At 35.7% G+C, this 17,755-nt stretch overlaps 1 protein-coding gene across 20 annotated transcripts in view; it reads left to right on the top strand.

Annotated features, from left to right (window-relative positions):
• The window catches only part of LOC106879617 (uncharacterized), a 253,865-nt gene that overhangs the window by 214,446 nt on the left and 21,664 nt on the right, over positions 1–17,755 (top strand). For 11 of the 20 annotated variants that reach the window (XM_089354426.1, XM_089354422.1, XM_089354416.1 and 8 more), the window contains 5 exons: positions 2,282–2,483; positions 3,448–3,692; positions 5,569–6,364; positions 13,010–13,187; positions 14,365–14,674. In XM_089354426.1, coding sequence (XP_089210552.1) covers positions 2,282–2,483; positions 3,448–3,692; positions 5,569–6,364; positions 13,010–13,187; positions 14,365–14,674 — 1,731 coding nt within the window. The remainder of the gene's footprint in view (positions 1–2,281; positions 2,484–3,447; positions 3,693–5,568; positions 6,365–13,009; positions 13,188–14,364; positions 14,675–17,755) is intronic. The other 9 variants (XM_089354433.1, XM_089354431.1, XM_089354430.1 and 6 more) reach the window with 1 other exon arrangement.

Below are 17,755 nucleotides of genomic sequence, written 5' to 3'. Positions count from 1 at the left end.
TATTATTATAATTACCATCATCATCATCATCATTACTACTACTACTACTACTACTACTACTACTACTACTACTACTACTACTATAATCATCATCATCATCATCATCATGATTATTATTATTATTATTATTATTATTATTATTATTATTATTGTTGTTGTTGTTGTTGTTTTGATTCTCGCTGTTCATTTTGCGGTAATTCTTTACTTGAAAGTAGGCAATAACAAATCACCAAAGGTTTCAAGTAGTGCCTTCTGCTGAGACTCAAAGAGACAATACTCTCCTTAGAATGCGAGTTGTACCCAACAATGCTGTTTTCTGGATCACCTCCAGCCTGACAGCAGCTCCAATATTCTTAATATGTCTTTCAAATCCCTTGGAAACTGCTTTTAATGCTCCAATTACTACCGGTATCACCATTACTTTCCTCATGCCCCATTACTTTCCTATCTCATCCCACAGTGGCTGCTATTTCTCAATCTTTTCTGTTTCCTTACTTTTCACCCTTGAATCACTTGGTATTGCAACATCTATTATCTTTATTATTATTATCATTATTGTTGTTGTTGTTGTTGTTAGCGCATGCCATCAAAGTGACACTGGGGTAAATTATACGAAGCCCAGCATACCCATCATGATTACCCGTCTGATAAGGGTACACCAGGCACATGCATCACAACCGAATGTGCATGACATGGTGATCTCATATCAAGATAAACAGCACATGACCTCACAGGTGGGGCCCTGTTAGAATTTTCTTCAGGTCGAGTAGCCCATCCCGCTCAAAAGGTCCCTGAATAAGGTTTGTTTAAGGATGTTGAGCAAAACACCCATGTTTCCAAAGGTGAATTATTCAAACCCCAAAGAATTCCTCTCGACACATGACTATGAGGCTCCCCCACTACTTCTGCTCATGATCAGAGATGCACATATCGTCAGCCACTAAAGGACATACTCAACTGGTTAAGGTCAATCAACCGACAAGCAAATCTGTGGTATTGAACAGAATATTTGCTGTAGCCCATCTTTTATACTAAGAGAAAACAATGTACATGATAACACTTCCAATCAATTAAGATCAGAAGCCATGAGAGCCACTGCCTGGTACTGCATCCAGGCATTATTGTTATTATTATTATTATTATTATTATTATTATTATTATTATTAGTCCTGTTATATCACTTTGGACTCATTTGTGTTCCATCCCTGCTAATTAATCTGTAATTATATTTCAGCTTTCATTTAGGTTTTGTAAGGATCCCCGTCCACCAACCATTTTTCACCTATGTGGACCCCTTTGGTTCCTCTTTTATTCTAGCAGACTTTTATAGCCATTCGTTGGATACAAGAAACAAAAAAAAAAAAAAATGCCATTATATTTTTATGATTAAATATTATTAGGAATTGTATGAAAATAATTATTAACACATTTTGGGGATTTTAAATGAAAAATCATTTTACTGCAAATAAATTTTAACAGTAAAATTTTATGTGGACACCCCCAAGGGCCTTATGGATCCTGGTTGTGAACCACTGGTCTAAAGGATGTTTTGGATTTGTCATGTGTTAACCAGCTTTGAGGAGCAGACTAGGTTAATTCAGTTTTATCCTCAGTGTATTACTGCTACCTTACTTTGCTGATTGTGAGAGGATGAATGGTAATTCTGATCATGGTGAGATTTGATCTTGGAATGTAAATCATTTGAAACGAGGCATTTGGTCTTGTATCACTCGTCTTCTGTATGTTCAAAGAAAAAAAAAATAACAGTCTTTCTCACATTGGCTTTCCTCCCATGGCCATCTCTTTGTAAATTATTTCTAATGACTGTTATAAAAAAAATGCTCCGTTTGCTGAGAATGTTTCTTGGTAGGATACAAAGATAGCTTCCAGTTACCTCCCTTTACTTATTTTGTCATGTGACACCTGTTTTTTTTTCACTCTCTTTTTCCTTTTTATGGATTTGGTGGTCAGGAACTGTGTGTGTGTGTGTGTGTGTGTGTGTTGTATCTTTGTCCCCCCCCCCATCACCATCGCTGCTTGACGACTGGTGTTGGTTTGTTTATGCCCTTGTGACTTAGCTGTCAGGCAAAAGAGACTGAAAGAACAAGTACCAGACCCTACAAGATACTGCTCCAGCATGGCTGCAGTCCAGTGACTGAAACAAACGGAAAAAAGAATAAAATATAAAATGTCAAAAAGAATAAATAAATAAAATAAAAAATAAAAACAAACAAAACAAAACAAAAAAATGCAATTTTAATTTTTTTTCTTTTTTTTTCAGATAATGCCAATTGATAAAAATGGTAACAATATTTATGAATGTCCTCAGTGCAAAGAAGCCCTGCGGTCACTCCGAGAATTAACCTCTCACCTCCGTTCCCATAATGGCATCAATAATTCCAGATCTGATCACGAATGCCATCAATGTCACAAGATTCTCAGCTCATCCAGTTCTTTGGATCGCCATATGTTGACTCACTCTGGTAAGGAACTTTCAGGACAGTTGTTAGGGAGGGAAAACATTGGTTGCTATGGTCGTGGGGCCAGTGTGAAGACGGTTGTTGTGAGGATTCAGTTAAAACATTGCATACTTGTATTTATGGAAAGTGTTTGTAGCCAGAACTGGCAGACTCTTTTGCACGCCAGACAAAATGCTTAGCGGCATTTCATCCGGCTTCACATTCTGAGTTGAGATTGTGCAGAAGTCGACTTTGTCTTTCATCCTTTCAGGGTCGATTAAATAAGTACCAGTTATACACTGGAGTCGACTCACCCCCTCCCCTGGCCTTGTGCCAAAATGTTGACCTTGTGCTAAAATGTTGACTTTGTGCCAAAATGTTGACCTTGTGCCAAAATGCTGGCCTTGTGCCAAAATGTTGGCCTTGTGCCAAAATGTTGACCTTGTGCCAAAATGTTGACCTTGTGCCAAAATGTTGACCTTGTGCCAAAATGTTGACCTTGTGCCAAAATGCTGGCCTTGTGCCAAAATTTGAAATCATCATCATTATTATTATCATTAGTTCGTCCGTCGTTGTTGACGATGGCCAAGGAGAGAGAGAGAGATATCACTTTGTTGTATGGAACCTCACTAAGAACTTTATCATTAGTTATGAACTGAGTTCTGTATAACCCACTAACCAGTTAAGAATGATGTGTTGGAGAATCTGCTAAGGGAGGTAACTGTATATTTCTCGTGATAAAGTTTCATTGGAGTTACGCACCTTGTTAATAAACCTTATCCTCGCTCAGGATTCCTAAATCGTTGAGCAAATCCATTCATTTAATCAGATTTTGGCCCGTTAATCTCATTGAATTGAAGATATAATTGCTTTTAGACTAAAGGGTCGTCGTGTTGGTAGTTTTTAAAAACATATTCATGTGCATGTGTTTGTTTATTTTTTTGAAAGAATTGTGGTTCTTCAATGTACTTCTGATGTCTTTTTGTAGGAGAGAAACCGTTCTCGTGCACCATCTGCACGCAGTCCTTTACAACGAACGGCAACATGCACCGACACATGCGCACCCACGAGAAAAAGAACGAGACAAAGAGAAATTATTTAAAACTTAAACAGAAGGGGCTCGGTTCTCGAGTCGGGGCTTATGCAGGGAAAAATGCCAGCAGTATCCCTTCTGCTGCGAAAATAAACGACTTGCATGGAGACATTACGTCATTGTGGATAGATGTACAGCCTGTAAATATAATCTCGTTTTTGTTTTTACCTATTCCTCTTCTTGTTCCTCTTCCCCTCCTCTTCTTGTTCCTCTTCCCCTCCTCTTCTTGTTCCTCTTCCCCTCCTCTTCTTGTTCCTCTTCCCCTCCTCTTCTTGTTCCTCTTCCCCTCCTCTTCTTGTTCCTCTTCCCCTCCTCTTCTTGTTCCTCTTCCCCTCCTCTTCTTGTTCCTCTTCCCCTCCTCTTCTTGTTCCTCTTCCCCTCCTCTTCTTGTTCCTCTTCCCCTCCTCTTCTTGTTCCTCTTCCCCTCCTCTTCTTGTTCCTCTTCCCCTCCTCTTCCCCTCCTCTTCTTGTTCCTCTTCCCCTCCTCTTCTTGTTCCTCTTCCCCTCCTCTTCTTGTTCCTCTTCCCCTCCTCTTCTTGTTCCTCTTCCCCTCCTCTTCTTGTTCCTCTTCCCCTCCTCTTCTTGTTCCTCTTCCCCTCCTCTTCTTGTTCCTCTTCCCCTCCTCTTCTTGTTCCTCTTCCCCTCCTCTTCTTGTTCCTCTTCCCCTCCTCTTCTGGTTCCTCTTCCCCTCCTTTTCTTGTTCCTCTTCCCCTCCTTTTCTTGTTCCTCTTCCCCTCTTCTTCTTGTTCCTCTTCCCTTCCTCTTCTTGTTCCTCTTCCTCCTCTCCCCCTCCTGTCACTTCTGTCTATAATTGTTTTTTTCTTTGGAATGGTAGATTGTTAGAGTGTTGAAGAAAATCGCCTGGAATATTTGTCTTGGCTCCTTATAGTCTGAATTTAAATTCTATTTGAGGTCAACTTTAGTTTCATCCTTCCAAGGTTGAAAATAGTAAAATAGCAGTTATGAACTGGGCTCTGTATAACCCACTAACCAGTTAAGAAATGGTGTCTGTAGAATCTGCTAATGTCTTCTGCTGAATTCCTAGCCTTGTGCCTCCGTTAGAAATCAGCGTGTATGCTTTTTCATGGAATAATCCAAGAAGGCAGACCAGCTTCTATGGCTTTTATGTCAAACTGCCAAGACTCTTGCATCAGGGTGACAGAATTGGTGGAACACCAGATTACTTAATTTCCTGTCTTCACTTCCAGATTGACCTCAAATTGACTTGAACCTTTTGTGTATCGGTGATGAATATACTTAATATCAATCAATCAATCATGAGTGTTAGTTTGATCAAACCTAACTTTTATTACTCTGTGGTACCCAGGTTAGAAGTCATTAGAAATACTAGCCTTTTGTCCCTTGTCAGGTTAGTTTGGGGGGTAAAGCAGTTGTGAAAAAGGTAGTAGTGGTACCAATAATTATTGGAGCCCTGGGAACAGTGAGTAAAAATCTCAAGAAGTACATGGAATAAATAGGGGCTGCAATAAGGGTGGAGCACTTGCAGAAAGCAGCACTACTTGGAACTGCTCGAATATTCTGGAAGGTACTCGAAAAATAAGGGGTGTTACCTTAGTTCACTGGTAGTGAACAACTGGCACCGTAGTACATCTCCAGCATTAGAAGCTGTGCAAAGGCAGTAATAATAATAATAACAATAATAATTGTCTCATAATAATGTTTCAGCAGTTTGTTGGAATGGATTAGATTGAAATCATTCTTCTAAATAATCCTGATAATCCAGCATTATCTTTACTTTCTTATATTAAAGTTTAATCAGTGAAGCTTTGAGCTATTCGGAATCCAGTAATCTTTTACTGTCTTTTGGCCTCTAAATTTGGTGAAATATAGAAAGTGTTATATCTGTAGATGAAAAACTACTTTTCTCTGACAATATTTCTGTTTTTGTATCTTTCTCTCTCAACGTTTCTTATGTAGAAAATTTTCTGATCTCTAAATCAAATGTTAACATTGTATTTTTGGTTATTGAAGTAAGTCAATGTTTATTTATTTCAGAAGAAAATAAAACCCAACTCACTAACTTCACCCACTAATTTAATTGTGCCATCAACTCAACCAACACAAGATGCTCCACAGGATCTTTCGCAGAAGTCTAACACCTCATTACTACAACATGATGATATCAAGAGAGAGGAATTTGGTGATCCTTTTGAAAATTCTCCCCTTGAAATCACTAAAGTTGATTTTTCAACGATCAAATTTCCTTTGATATGTGTTGCTCAAGACAAGAGAAGTATTTCCCGACAGAAAAGTTTCCAGCATAAATACAGCTGTACTCGGTGCTCAAGTACTTTCCCATGTCAGAAGGCACTGGACTTGCACTATCAAGACCATTTCCCAGACCAGCCAACCTCTTGCTCAACTTGTAAAGTCACCTTTAACTCTACAGAGGAGTTTAAACAACACACCCTCCATTATCATCAAGATCGAGGCAAGGAATGCCAGAGGGCGTTCATGAATTCTTTGAACCTTACTTCCTGTTCAGGAACTCGGTCTGTTTCTCCAAAATCTGAAATTAGTACAAGTGAAATTGCACCTGTAAATAAACGAAGCAATTCTGAAAGTCAGTTGTCAGGTTTGGAATCACCCAAAATTTCTTTTGAAGAAGCAAGTTCTCTGAAAGATTTTGGAGAATCCAACTTGATGTCTGAAAAGACTAAGAATGATTCTAAAGATGGCCTCCCTACTAATGCACACCAAGGCAAGGCAGCAAGTTTGGCATCAAAGAAGAAGTCCAGCTATACATGTTCCTACTGCAATCAGATATTTCCTAATACAAGGGCTGCTAAAAGTAAGACAAAACTTCATTTATTTTTTTTCTTCTTATTTCTGTAGAATTTACCATTCGTGATTCAACAAAAAAAGACTTTTATTCACTATTGCATTCTTTAATCTTTATTCAATACATCCCTTTAAGTGTTTTTTTTTTTTTTTGGTAAGAAAATGTCCAAACTTTAATCTTCTCTTTAGAATATTAACAAACAAATATACTTGGCCAGATATGGTGCTGCTTATATTCATGCCTTATATTTTCTGCCCTGTGTGTGTGTGTGTGTGTGTGTGTGTATATACACATATATTATACAGTTCTATATTTAAGAGATGAGGAATTATGTACATTATTTACATTTGACGGATATTTGTCCTCATCTTGTTTGTTGTTAACACATTTCGGCTGATATACCCTCCAGCCTTCATCAGGTGTCTTGGGGAAATTTTGAACCTTGGGTTCTCATTCCTAAGCTATTTTTTTCTTGATGTTATTATAATAATAATAATAATAATAATAATAGTAGTAATAATAACAACACTGGAAAAATACCTTAAGAATGAGAACCCAGGTTCGAAATTTCCCCAAGACACCTGATGAAGGCCGAAACATTGTGTTAACAACAAACATGATGAGGACAAATACCTGTAAATTGTAAATAATGTATACATATATTATATTGCCAGGTGGGTGGCATCATTTGAAAGCTAAAAAATGATGCAAAGTGCATTGTGACCAGTGATGTATAACAACGTTTGATAATCTTAGCCTGTCATGTGGTATTTTGCCACTGAGAGGCTTGTGGATATAACACTGTCATCCAAGTATGTGATAAATATATTGCTAATGTGATGGATATATAAATATGCTATGAAACATATTTATCAATTTTATACTGTCCAATATGTGTGTGTGTGTGGGGGGGAGGTGGCCATGTGTCTGCTTGTATGGCTACTCCTTATCTCTGCGCGCGCGCGCGCGCGTGTGAGTCTGTGTAAATGTGTGTGTGTGTGTGTGTGTGTGTGTGTATACATATGTGATTCACTAGCTGTGTGTGTATTTAAGTGTTTTTTTCATTTTTGCGATTACTTCTAATTGTTAATCTCTGTTATTATTATTCTTCTTCTTCAATTCTTCAAACTAGTTGGATTTCTATGGAGAGGCTCTGGCTGAAGGAGCCACACAGGTAACCAAGGTGGACTGACCATTCCTACTACGCAACAGAGTGAAAAACAGCCACTTCATTTCTCCTCTCTGCATTTCTTGCAAAATAACAACAACAACGATTTCAATAATACTTTCCTCTCCTCTTCCTCCTGTGATGCTTTGACTGTTCCCTGTTGTGATTTCTGCAATGAAATCCCTGAATGTGTAGAGCCCCACTTTTTTAAAATTTAACTTACATTGACAAAGATATATATGGCTGTGTATATGTGTTTGCATGGGTATATATGTATATATGTATGTATATATATATATATATATATATATATATATAGTGTTTGATTTTATGTTCAGTTATAATAAGAACGATTTTACTTTAATCTGATGGGTTACTCTTTGACAGTAACTTTGAAGTTTTGCCCAGTTAAGCCATTGTTGAACAATGGCTTAGCTGTCAATAATATTCTTCTTTAAGAATAGTAAACATACATACCTGTGTATATATGTAGTATGATGTAGTCTGTTGTTGCATGTTTGCATTCTTTGAACGCTTCTGTAGATTTTGGGGTAATTTTCAGAAATTTAGCCAAAGTATAGCTTTTATTGTTTGCATTACATTTGAATTGTTATAATTTCATTGTTTCTAAGATACTCTGTGACTGTAAGGAAGTCTAATTAAATATTGGTTGATTGGGGCAGTTGATTCTTGTTATAATTGTACAAAGAATTCATCTCACAAAAGAAAATGCCCCAAAGACTTTGTTGGAGAGAATAAATGTCTGTCATGGAAACAGTGAATGTTATTGCTGATTAATGTGACACAAGCCAAACTAAACATGCAGACTATAACTATTAGCAAACCTGGGTACCAAACCATTAATCGTTAATTAACAAAGTTAATATTTTCATTAACGATTTAACTTTTAAGTTAACCTTGGAAATCATCCTCGGACTAATTAACTTCCGTTAACTCAAGTCAACTTCAGTTAACTTCAATTGAATTGAAGTTAATGGATTTTATAGTTTTGGCACTTTTCAAAGGTGTTTTTAGGTAGTTTTAGAGCAAAAACTGATTTTTTTTCAATAATAAAAATGAATGTTAATGGTTTACCGATAACTTCTGTTACATTTTTAAAGAATTAACTGATTGACGGTTATTGAAGTTAACTTGGTTAATGGATTAATGGTTAACAAAGTTAACTTTTCTATTCACGGTGCTCTCCTTTGACTATTAGTACGGACAATGATAATTAGTTTGAAATTTTGGTTCAAGGTCAACAAGTTTGGGTGGGTGGGTGGGGGGGACGGTTGGTTACATTGACTACCCCCAGTATACAACTGGTACTCCTTTTATTGATTCTAGAAAGGATGAAAGGCAAAGTTGACCTTGGTGGAATTTGAACTCGGAATGTAAAACCAGAAGAAATTCTTGTCTGGCATGCTAAGGATTCTTCTGCCAGTTCACCATCTTAGTTCTAATATCAATATTAGATTTACATTTAGCCTGAAATGGTAAAAAATGGAAATTGATATTCCCAGAAGAAGTCTTAGAATAGTTATGCAAAAGTTGTTAAATCCGCCCCCCCCCACCCTCTCTCTCTCTCATGGCTTATTTCACTCTCTGTTGTGTAGGATGTGTCTGTACCACTTGGAATCATTTATCGATGTAGTCTTATATTGCTGTAGTTTTCATTTTATTGTCTTTTGTGTCGCATTTTTGATTTTTAAAAAATTTCAGATTGTCTTTTATTATTCAATGTATTGCACACGAATAACTCCGATATAATTTAGTACAGCATGACATTTTCAGAAAATCATTTAAACAATTGTCTTAGATTCAAAATTTGGTAGAATTACTAAAAAAATTTTATTTTAGTAAATATATAATCAAAATAGCCATTTATGCATCATACTTAATGTATATTCACTGTTGATTGGCCAGTTACTGCAGTATGTCTTGAGATAACATCCCTTATGGACAGGATGTGTTAAAAAAGATAATAGAAATGAGAGAGATGAAAATCTGTCTCAACAATGTACATAGTGTGTATACATTAAGATTAATATGTAGATTGTTATTTTAATCAAACAAACACTACTGCCTTAATTGTAGATACCAGATGAGATTATATAAATGAATTAGTTTTGATTTTTAAAAAATGTGAGAATGTTTTAAATTTAGATTTAAAACATGGTGATGATGATGATGATGCTGATGATGTAATTTATGGGTTTGTGAAGAAAATGTATTTTATTATTATTATTATTATTTTTTTTCAATTTTTAGAATTAGATTTGATTGAATCTATTAATTGGAACGTTCTAGAGAAGGGGGAGGGAAAGGGTGGTGGTGGTTATTGACTTACATCAGCCCCAGTACTTGGGTGGTACTTTATTTCATTGACCTTGGTGGAATTTGAACTCAGAGCATAAACACAGATGGAATACTTCTAAGCGTTTTTTCCAGCATGATAACAACTCTGCCAGCTTGATGATGATGATAATAATAATAATAATAATAATAATAATAATAATAATAATAATAATAATAATAATAATAATAATAATAACAACAACAACGACGATCGTGATGATGATGATGATGACTCTATAAGTGATGAGAAAGAGCCAAAGATCAGTCAGTGGTTTGTGTTTGTAACCATTACTGCAGGTATTTTATGTTATTGACCCAGGAGGATTAAAACTTCAGTTGACTTAGATGGAATTTGAACTCATAGCTATAATAGATAAAATCCTTTACAATGAATGCCCAGTAATTAACCATCTTTTAGCTTCTAATTAAAAGTGATATCGATTAAAAAAATCCTGACAGATTAGCATGGTATATTTTGATGTTTTGCATAAAAATGCTGCACCATCACAGAGAATGTTTGCTGTCTTTGAAGTGGAATTTAATTTCAAAAACACATCATTTGCAACTTGATTTATTTTGTTCACTTTTTGTAAATTATTTTTGCAGTTTGTTTCTTTTTAGTTGTTGTTTAATGCTTTATATATATATATATATTTTTGTCTGCTCAGTCTATGACATTGATGTAGTCGTTTTTTTGTTTTTGTTGTTATTCTATCTTTCACACTGCATGGTTTTCTTTAGACTGGATGTCATTCACAAGAAAATGAAAAAAAAAAAAACGAGTAAAAAAACACACAAAAAAACAAAGTTTGTGGAAAGAAATAATGGCAAACAAACATCAAATCAGCAATTTGTTGTTGTTTGAGAAAATAAGGAAATTTTGGGATTTGACTCTAAAACCATTCATGTGAGAGAAGAATAAAATGAATTTGGGTCAACATTTAGGAAATTCAGGGCATTTGTATTAGAAAGGAACCTGGAGAGAGAAAAAGGAAAGTTTTTGAGAATCCTGATGTGATTTGCAGAGAAATGAGACTTGTCTGCAAAGGAATGGTGTGTTTGTGGTTGATATGTGGAACCACAAGAGCATCTTGTGTATAAGTCATACTCAGGTATAATAATAATAATCGTTTGTACTAAAGGTACAAGGCCTGAAATTTTGAGGGGAGAAGACTTGTTGATTGCATCGACCCCAGTACACAACTGGTACTTAATTTATCGACCCCTCCCTCAAATGATGAAAAGTAGTCATCCTCAGCAGAATTTGAACTCAGAATGTAGTGGCAGATGAAATACCACTAAGCATTTCGTCCAGCATGCTAACGATTCTGCCAGCTTGCTGTCTTAATAATAATAATGATGATGATGATGATAATAATAATAATAATAATAATAATAATAATAATAATAATAACGATGATAATAGATAGAGAGATGAGTTCTTAACTTTTGTAAAGGACCAATAAATAAGTTACTTTTGAGTTGCGCTTTTTGTCATTAAGTTGGCCGTGGTGATGGATTACATCAGCTATGTTTACCTTGGTGATGGATTGCGGCAATCGTATACAAAAGTTAAGAACTCATCTCTCTATCTATTACATTTCTGCTGAGTTACCAGTCCTTTATATAAACTAATGATGATGATAATAATAATAATAATAATGATAATAATAATAATAATAATAATAATGATGATGATGTACTTATTGTATACAGTGCTGCTCAGGTGCACTACAACTCATTAGAAAAAGTAGCAAAATTGCATGACGAGTGGATGGAATAATGAACAGGAAGTGAACAATGAATTAATTGTTTTTTTAAAGAAAAAATTAGAGGGAGACTTCAGGTATATTGTTGGCGAATTTCAGGAAGCCTGGAAGTTTTGAATGATGTAGTGTCTCGACAGCTATGCTTCAGCAATTCTGAGTGTGAGAAAATGTTGCACCTTTATCTATACTAAATCTTAGTATAGATAAGGATACAGATCGTGTTGTATAACCAGCTGGAGACGATGTCTCCTGGGGCTAAATTACAGCAACATTCGTCCTAAACTAGGACTGCCATGTTATGTTGGCAAATAATCTTTACTCCAAAGTACTGTTGCTGAATATCTCTCGTTGTGAGATTTAAAAACGGTAATTTTCAGATTTTTCTCTCTTTATATTCAAACTTGATATCAACTTTGCCCCAGTTTTTAAAAAAAATTTTCCTGTTAAAATAAAGTACAAACTCGAGTGACTTCTACACCAATAGATATGGCACGTGAATTAAATCTGGTTTCCTAGTTCTGCTTTTGGTTGGCTGGTTCCTCTGTCGTCCTCGTCTTTGTAGGAATAATTTTGTAGGAATACACTTACAAGAATAGTTTAGTTAAAAATTGTGTTAAACCAAATTCTAAATTATTGTAATTATTTTAATTTTAAAACCTTATTGAAAATTACTGTTTGCCTTTAATTTGTAATGACACAGACTTTGTTTTTTGTTGTCTTTTCCCCATGTAATTAGTTGCGTGTGCCTTGATATTAGTAATCAAAAAACAACAACAGCAACACTGCACTTGTGACATTTTAATAAGATTGCTCATTGTATTTTCTTGATGGAATGAATTTCTTTTTCAAACGTCTGAAATATTTTTTTTTGAATGGAAACATGTCTTGCATTAAAATTCCTTTTCTTTTTGCTTTATAATTAGTAACTACAACGACATTGTAGATTAATTATTTCAGAAATTTCAGTACGAGAAGATATTTTATTTTATTATTAAATTAAATTAATTTCTTTTAATGGACTTACATTTAAGTTTTTTTAATTTCTATTGTCTACAGTAACCAGCTGTACTAAAGGGAGATAACTTTAATGCAAGAGTTACTTCCCTTCGCATAATCCTTATCTTACGTTTTTTCGCCAATTTAATTATTTGTCATGAGAGACTCCGGGGAGAACATGTAGATTAAAGTAATTTTATGACCACTAAAATCTACTCATAAAAATATATTGTCTTCAATCCATGATGATGATAATAATAATAATAATAATAATAATAATAATAACGATGATGATAATTCTTTTTTTTCTTTTTTTTATAAAAGACCGTTTTCTAAATTCTCTGTGACTTATGTTTGTTTTAGGTCATGAAAGAAGTCATCTTGGTTTGTCTCCATACCAATGTAAGTCTTGCAGCTACTCAAGTCCTGACAAAAGCACATTAATTCGACACATGAGAACCCACAATGGTGAGAGACCTTACCAGTGTAAGCTCTGCAGCTATCCTTTCACCACGAAAGCCAACTGTGAACGACATGTCAAGTAAGCATGGCTTTCTTTCAAGTAATTTAGGAGTGAAATGGGGGCGGGGGAAAGAGGTTTGAATTGAGAAAGAGACAGCAAGATAAAGGAAAAGAGTGATTGAGAGAGGCAGAAAGGAGGGAGGGTTAGTGAGATAAAGGTATGTGAAGAGGGGGGGAAAGAGGGTGTAGGGAGGGCGGAATGAAAAGAAAAACCCAGATAAGGGAAACAGATAAGCAAGGTCAGGCGTGTTTGTGTGTGATGATGAGGGCTTTTGATAAATAATGGTGGTGAGTTCATTGGAATAACAAGGTCAGGCCACTTTATAATGAAAGAACTGAGGGTGAGAGAGCCTTGAATGTCTGAATATTGAATCCATAAAAGGAAATCCAAAATTTGGAACTCCTGTGTGGTAAATGCAGATTTTAGTCCTCACCTGGCTCTCACATATTTTCCTTTGTGCAGACCTCAAATACAATGGTTTCTTTTTCTGCCCAGGATCACCTCTTGTCTTTGAGATAAATTCCATGAAATTTACTTGTTTTAAAAGTCTCCAGTTTTTCCATGAAACATAATTTTAATTACTTCATTTTTGTATTCGGTTTGAAAGATTCTTGATGTGAATCTGTGTGTTGAAATAAAAATCTTGTTGTGTCTTGGGAAGGTCATTACACCCAATAATTATAAACACACACACTGGTTCAATTCCACTTCTTTTTTGTCTGTCAGTTGGATAAAACCCAAACAACTAACTAATCAATTGTTTGATTAATGTGCTGGTTAAACAATTAATTTCGAGATGGCATGTCGTTGATGAGGCTGCAAATAACAATGAAAGGACTTTGACAAACAAGCAACCAGTACATTAAACAAACGATCGATTGGTTGGTTAGATATTTAACCGATTGACTAACCAAAAGAAGTGATATCGAACCAGTGTTTGTGTTTATAATTATTGGCATAATTACCCTCCCAAGACACAACATTTTAATTACTGTTTCTACCATTTATTTATTGCTAATTTGAGCTCTTAATCTTTACAAAAACACGTGTGTGTGTATGTGTGTGTGTGTGGACATAAAAGAAATATGGTTTGTTTTCTTTTTCTTTTATTAATTTTTTTTTGTCCTGTCCTAACTTTTATTGCCACGGCTTTGAGTTTACCGTAACGTTGAGCTTCTGTTTTTCTCTTCTTCAGGAAGAAGCATCATATCAGCACGAAGGAAGAATTGGAGCTGAAAGTCTCTTACAACAAGGAAAGTAACAAAGAAGTACCAAACGGAGAGGATGCGTTCAGCTCCCCTGATACAGTATGTAAATACTGTAACATTGATTTTAAATACTTCCGCCACCTTAAGCACCATCTACGGAAACATCGTAGCAGTGAGGAAAAACCATTCCGCTGTAAGGAATGTCAAATGGGTTTCTCAACAAAAGCGAACTGTATGCGCCATATTCAAAACAAACACATTGATATTGATCATGTTAATATTGAGAACTTTATCATAGTAAGTGGTCTAAATTACTGTGCAAAATAGTGACGACCTGTATTGTTGGGTGGCACCAAACCATTTACTACTACTACTACTACTACTACTACTGCTACTACTGCTATTACTGTCCTATGGCACTGATTCTCTTTGATAAATTTCAATCGCTCATTCCTCACCAAGTTTATCCATCTTATGAATCAATATCCAAATTAAAAGAGTGAGGCTGATATCTAGATGTGATGCTAAACAAATATCACAGTCTCACACACACACACACACACATATATGTGTGTGTGTGTGAATGCTGCACACTCTGTGTATTTTGTATGAAGGGAAACAGAAGCTGATTGTTTCCTTGATAGCATTGAGCTATTTTAAAAATATTCTGGCATGGAATTTAAGTATTCTAAAGGATTTCCGAAATGGGAGGTTGTGATGATGCTATTTTTCCCCTAATTGTGGGGAATTGGGGGTGGCTGCTTTCAGGGAAATTCTTCAAACCTCTCTATCTTCCTTCATATTTTTAGTGATCGCCAGGGATCACCAAAAATGTAAAGTAATTATCTGTTTTCGTTGGGGGTGGCCATATGTTTGGGTTAAACTGTGGTTGGTGCAAGGAACACATAAGTGTCTTGTCCAAGTGTTTGTATCCTCTGTCTTTGTGCTTGGAGTTGTAGACATGCATTAGTGATGTAGGGGCTGTTATGCAGTTGTAAGTATGTATTGAAACTTTTTGCAGACATTTGTTGGTGTTTGAGGGGCACTGTGCTATGTTTATTTCAATAATGATAATAATCAATAACAATAATAATAATGGTTTCAAGTTTTGGCACAAGGCCAGCAATTTTGAGGAGGGTGGGGTAAGTTGACTACATCGACCCCAGTGTTCAACTGGTACTTATTTCATTAACCCTGAAAGGATGAAAGGCAAAGTTGACCTTGGCAGAATTTGAACTCAGAATGAAAAGATGGACAAAATGCTGCTAAGCATTTTGCCTGGCATGCTAACTGCCTTAATAAATTTATTGTATATCCAACTACAGCAATCTAATGTATTATGAGATGGTGACCCCTGTCAGTACATCTCTCTGACTCCACTGAAACAAATTTTGAGGAAGACAATAGTTGATATAATCACCTCCCCCCCCCCTGCAATACTTCAAAGCTACTCTTTGTATCAGCCTCTATGTATTTCTGTGTGTTACAGTGAAAGTTTTGCTTAGTATGCATTTATACACACACATGTATAAATGCATATTTAATTCTATGCACTTTCACTACGAAAATACATTGAGCACTTCCGTTTTAAAAGAAATTGGCAAATTGTCGAAAAACTAGGAAATACCAGTAAAAACTGGAATATAGTCATGCTTTCAATAACACATTTGAAAGAAAAACTGTTATTTATGCATATGCAAAGCACACACATTACTCTAAATACTGCATATTTGTGGGAAAGCTTATTTGCTTCACCATAGCCCTCGCAGGGTTGAAGGTGGCCCTTGCAGCATTGAAGATGGCCCTTGCAGCATTGAAGATGGCCCTTGCAGGGTTGCAGATGGCCCTTGCAGCATTGAAGATGGCCCTCGCAGGGTTGAAGGTGGCCCTTGCAGCATTGAAGATGGCCCTTGCAGCATTGAAGATGGCCCTTGCAGGGTTGCAGATGGCCCTTGCAGCATTGAACATGGCCCCTGTAGTGTTGAAGATGGCCCTTGCAGTGTTGAACATGGCTCGTCCTTTATTGAACATGGCCTACATTTTGATCATTGTCGGTACCTTCATGAAACTGGCTCACACCACCTTAAAACATAAGTCTGTCTATTTGAAATGTGGCCACTTTAGCTTAATTCATAAAAAAATCTTCATAAAACATTTATCTTACTTGGATACAATTTGAACATAAAATATCTTTTGTCTTTTTTTGTTTTCATTTGTGTCAGTCGTTAGACTGCGGCCATGCTGGGGCACCACGTTGAAGAATTTTTAGTTGAATGAATTGAATCCAGTAATTATAGTTTTTAAAGCCTGGTACTTATTCTATTGGTTTCTTTTGCTGAACCACTAAGTTATAATGGTGTAAACATACCAGTACCAGTTGTGAAATGGTGGTGGTGGACAAACACAGACATAAAAACATCATCATCATCGTTTAACGTCCGCTTTCCATGCTAGCATGGGTTGGACGATTTGACTGAGGACTGGTGAAACCGGATGGCAACACCAGGCTCCAGTCTGATTTGGCAGAGTTTCTACAGCTGGATGCCCTTCCTAACGCCAACCACTCAATATAGATATGTGTGTATATATATATATATATATATATATATATATATATATATATATATATATATACACATACACACACACGATAGGCTTCTTTCAGTTTCCGTCTACCAAATCCACTCACAAGGTTTTGGTCATCCCAGGGCTGTAGTGGAAGACACTTGCCCAAGGGCCATACAGTGGGACTGAACCTGGAACCATGTGATTGGGAAGCAAGCTTCTTACCACACAACCATGCCTGTGTGTCCCTATTTTGTTTTAATTTACAAAAGACTGATTTGATATTATTGTGGAATATTAATTAACTTTAATTAATCTCTGGTAATGTTTGAGAAATTTTAGATTTCTCTCCATAAACAAATCAGAGATGTATATTTTGATTCTAGATTCATTTCCTCAGTTTAATTAATATCTAAATTGGTGAAACTCACATTTTCATTAATTGAAGTGGAAAAAGCAAAAAATTTCCAAAATTATAATTCTGTAAAAAATTCACTTATTTAAAATGTGACTTTTTAAATTTTATATTAAATTTTTAATTAAAATTTAATTTAATTTATGCTGCTGAACATGTTAATTGCATGGATTTGAAAGATTTGATAAAATGGTTTCTAAATTTGGCACAATGCCAGCAATTTCATGGTTGCGGGGGGTGTCAACCGACCCCCCCCACTGCTCCATTAGTGCTTATTTTTATCAACCATGAAAAAATGAAAGGCAAAGTTGATGTTGGCAGAATTTCAACTCCAAATGGAAACAAGGACAGAATGCCTCTAAGCATTTTGCCCGAAATGCTAACGATTCTGTTAACGA

This window comes from Octopus bimaculoides, chromosome 6 (genome assembly GCF_046866305.1).
Source record: "Octopus bimaculoides isolate indiv1 chromosome 6, ASM4686630v1, whole genome shotgun sequence".
Taxonomy (NCBI): domain Eukaryota; kingdom Metazoa; phylum Mollusca; class Cephalopoda; order Octopoda; family Octopodidae; genus Octopus; species Octopus bimaculoides.
This window is presented reverse-complemented; position numbering and strand designations above follow the sequence as displayed.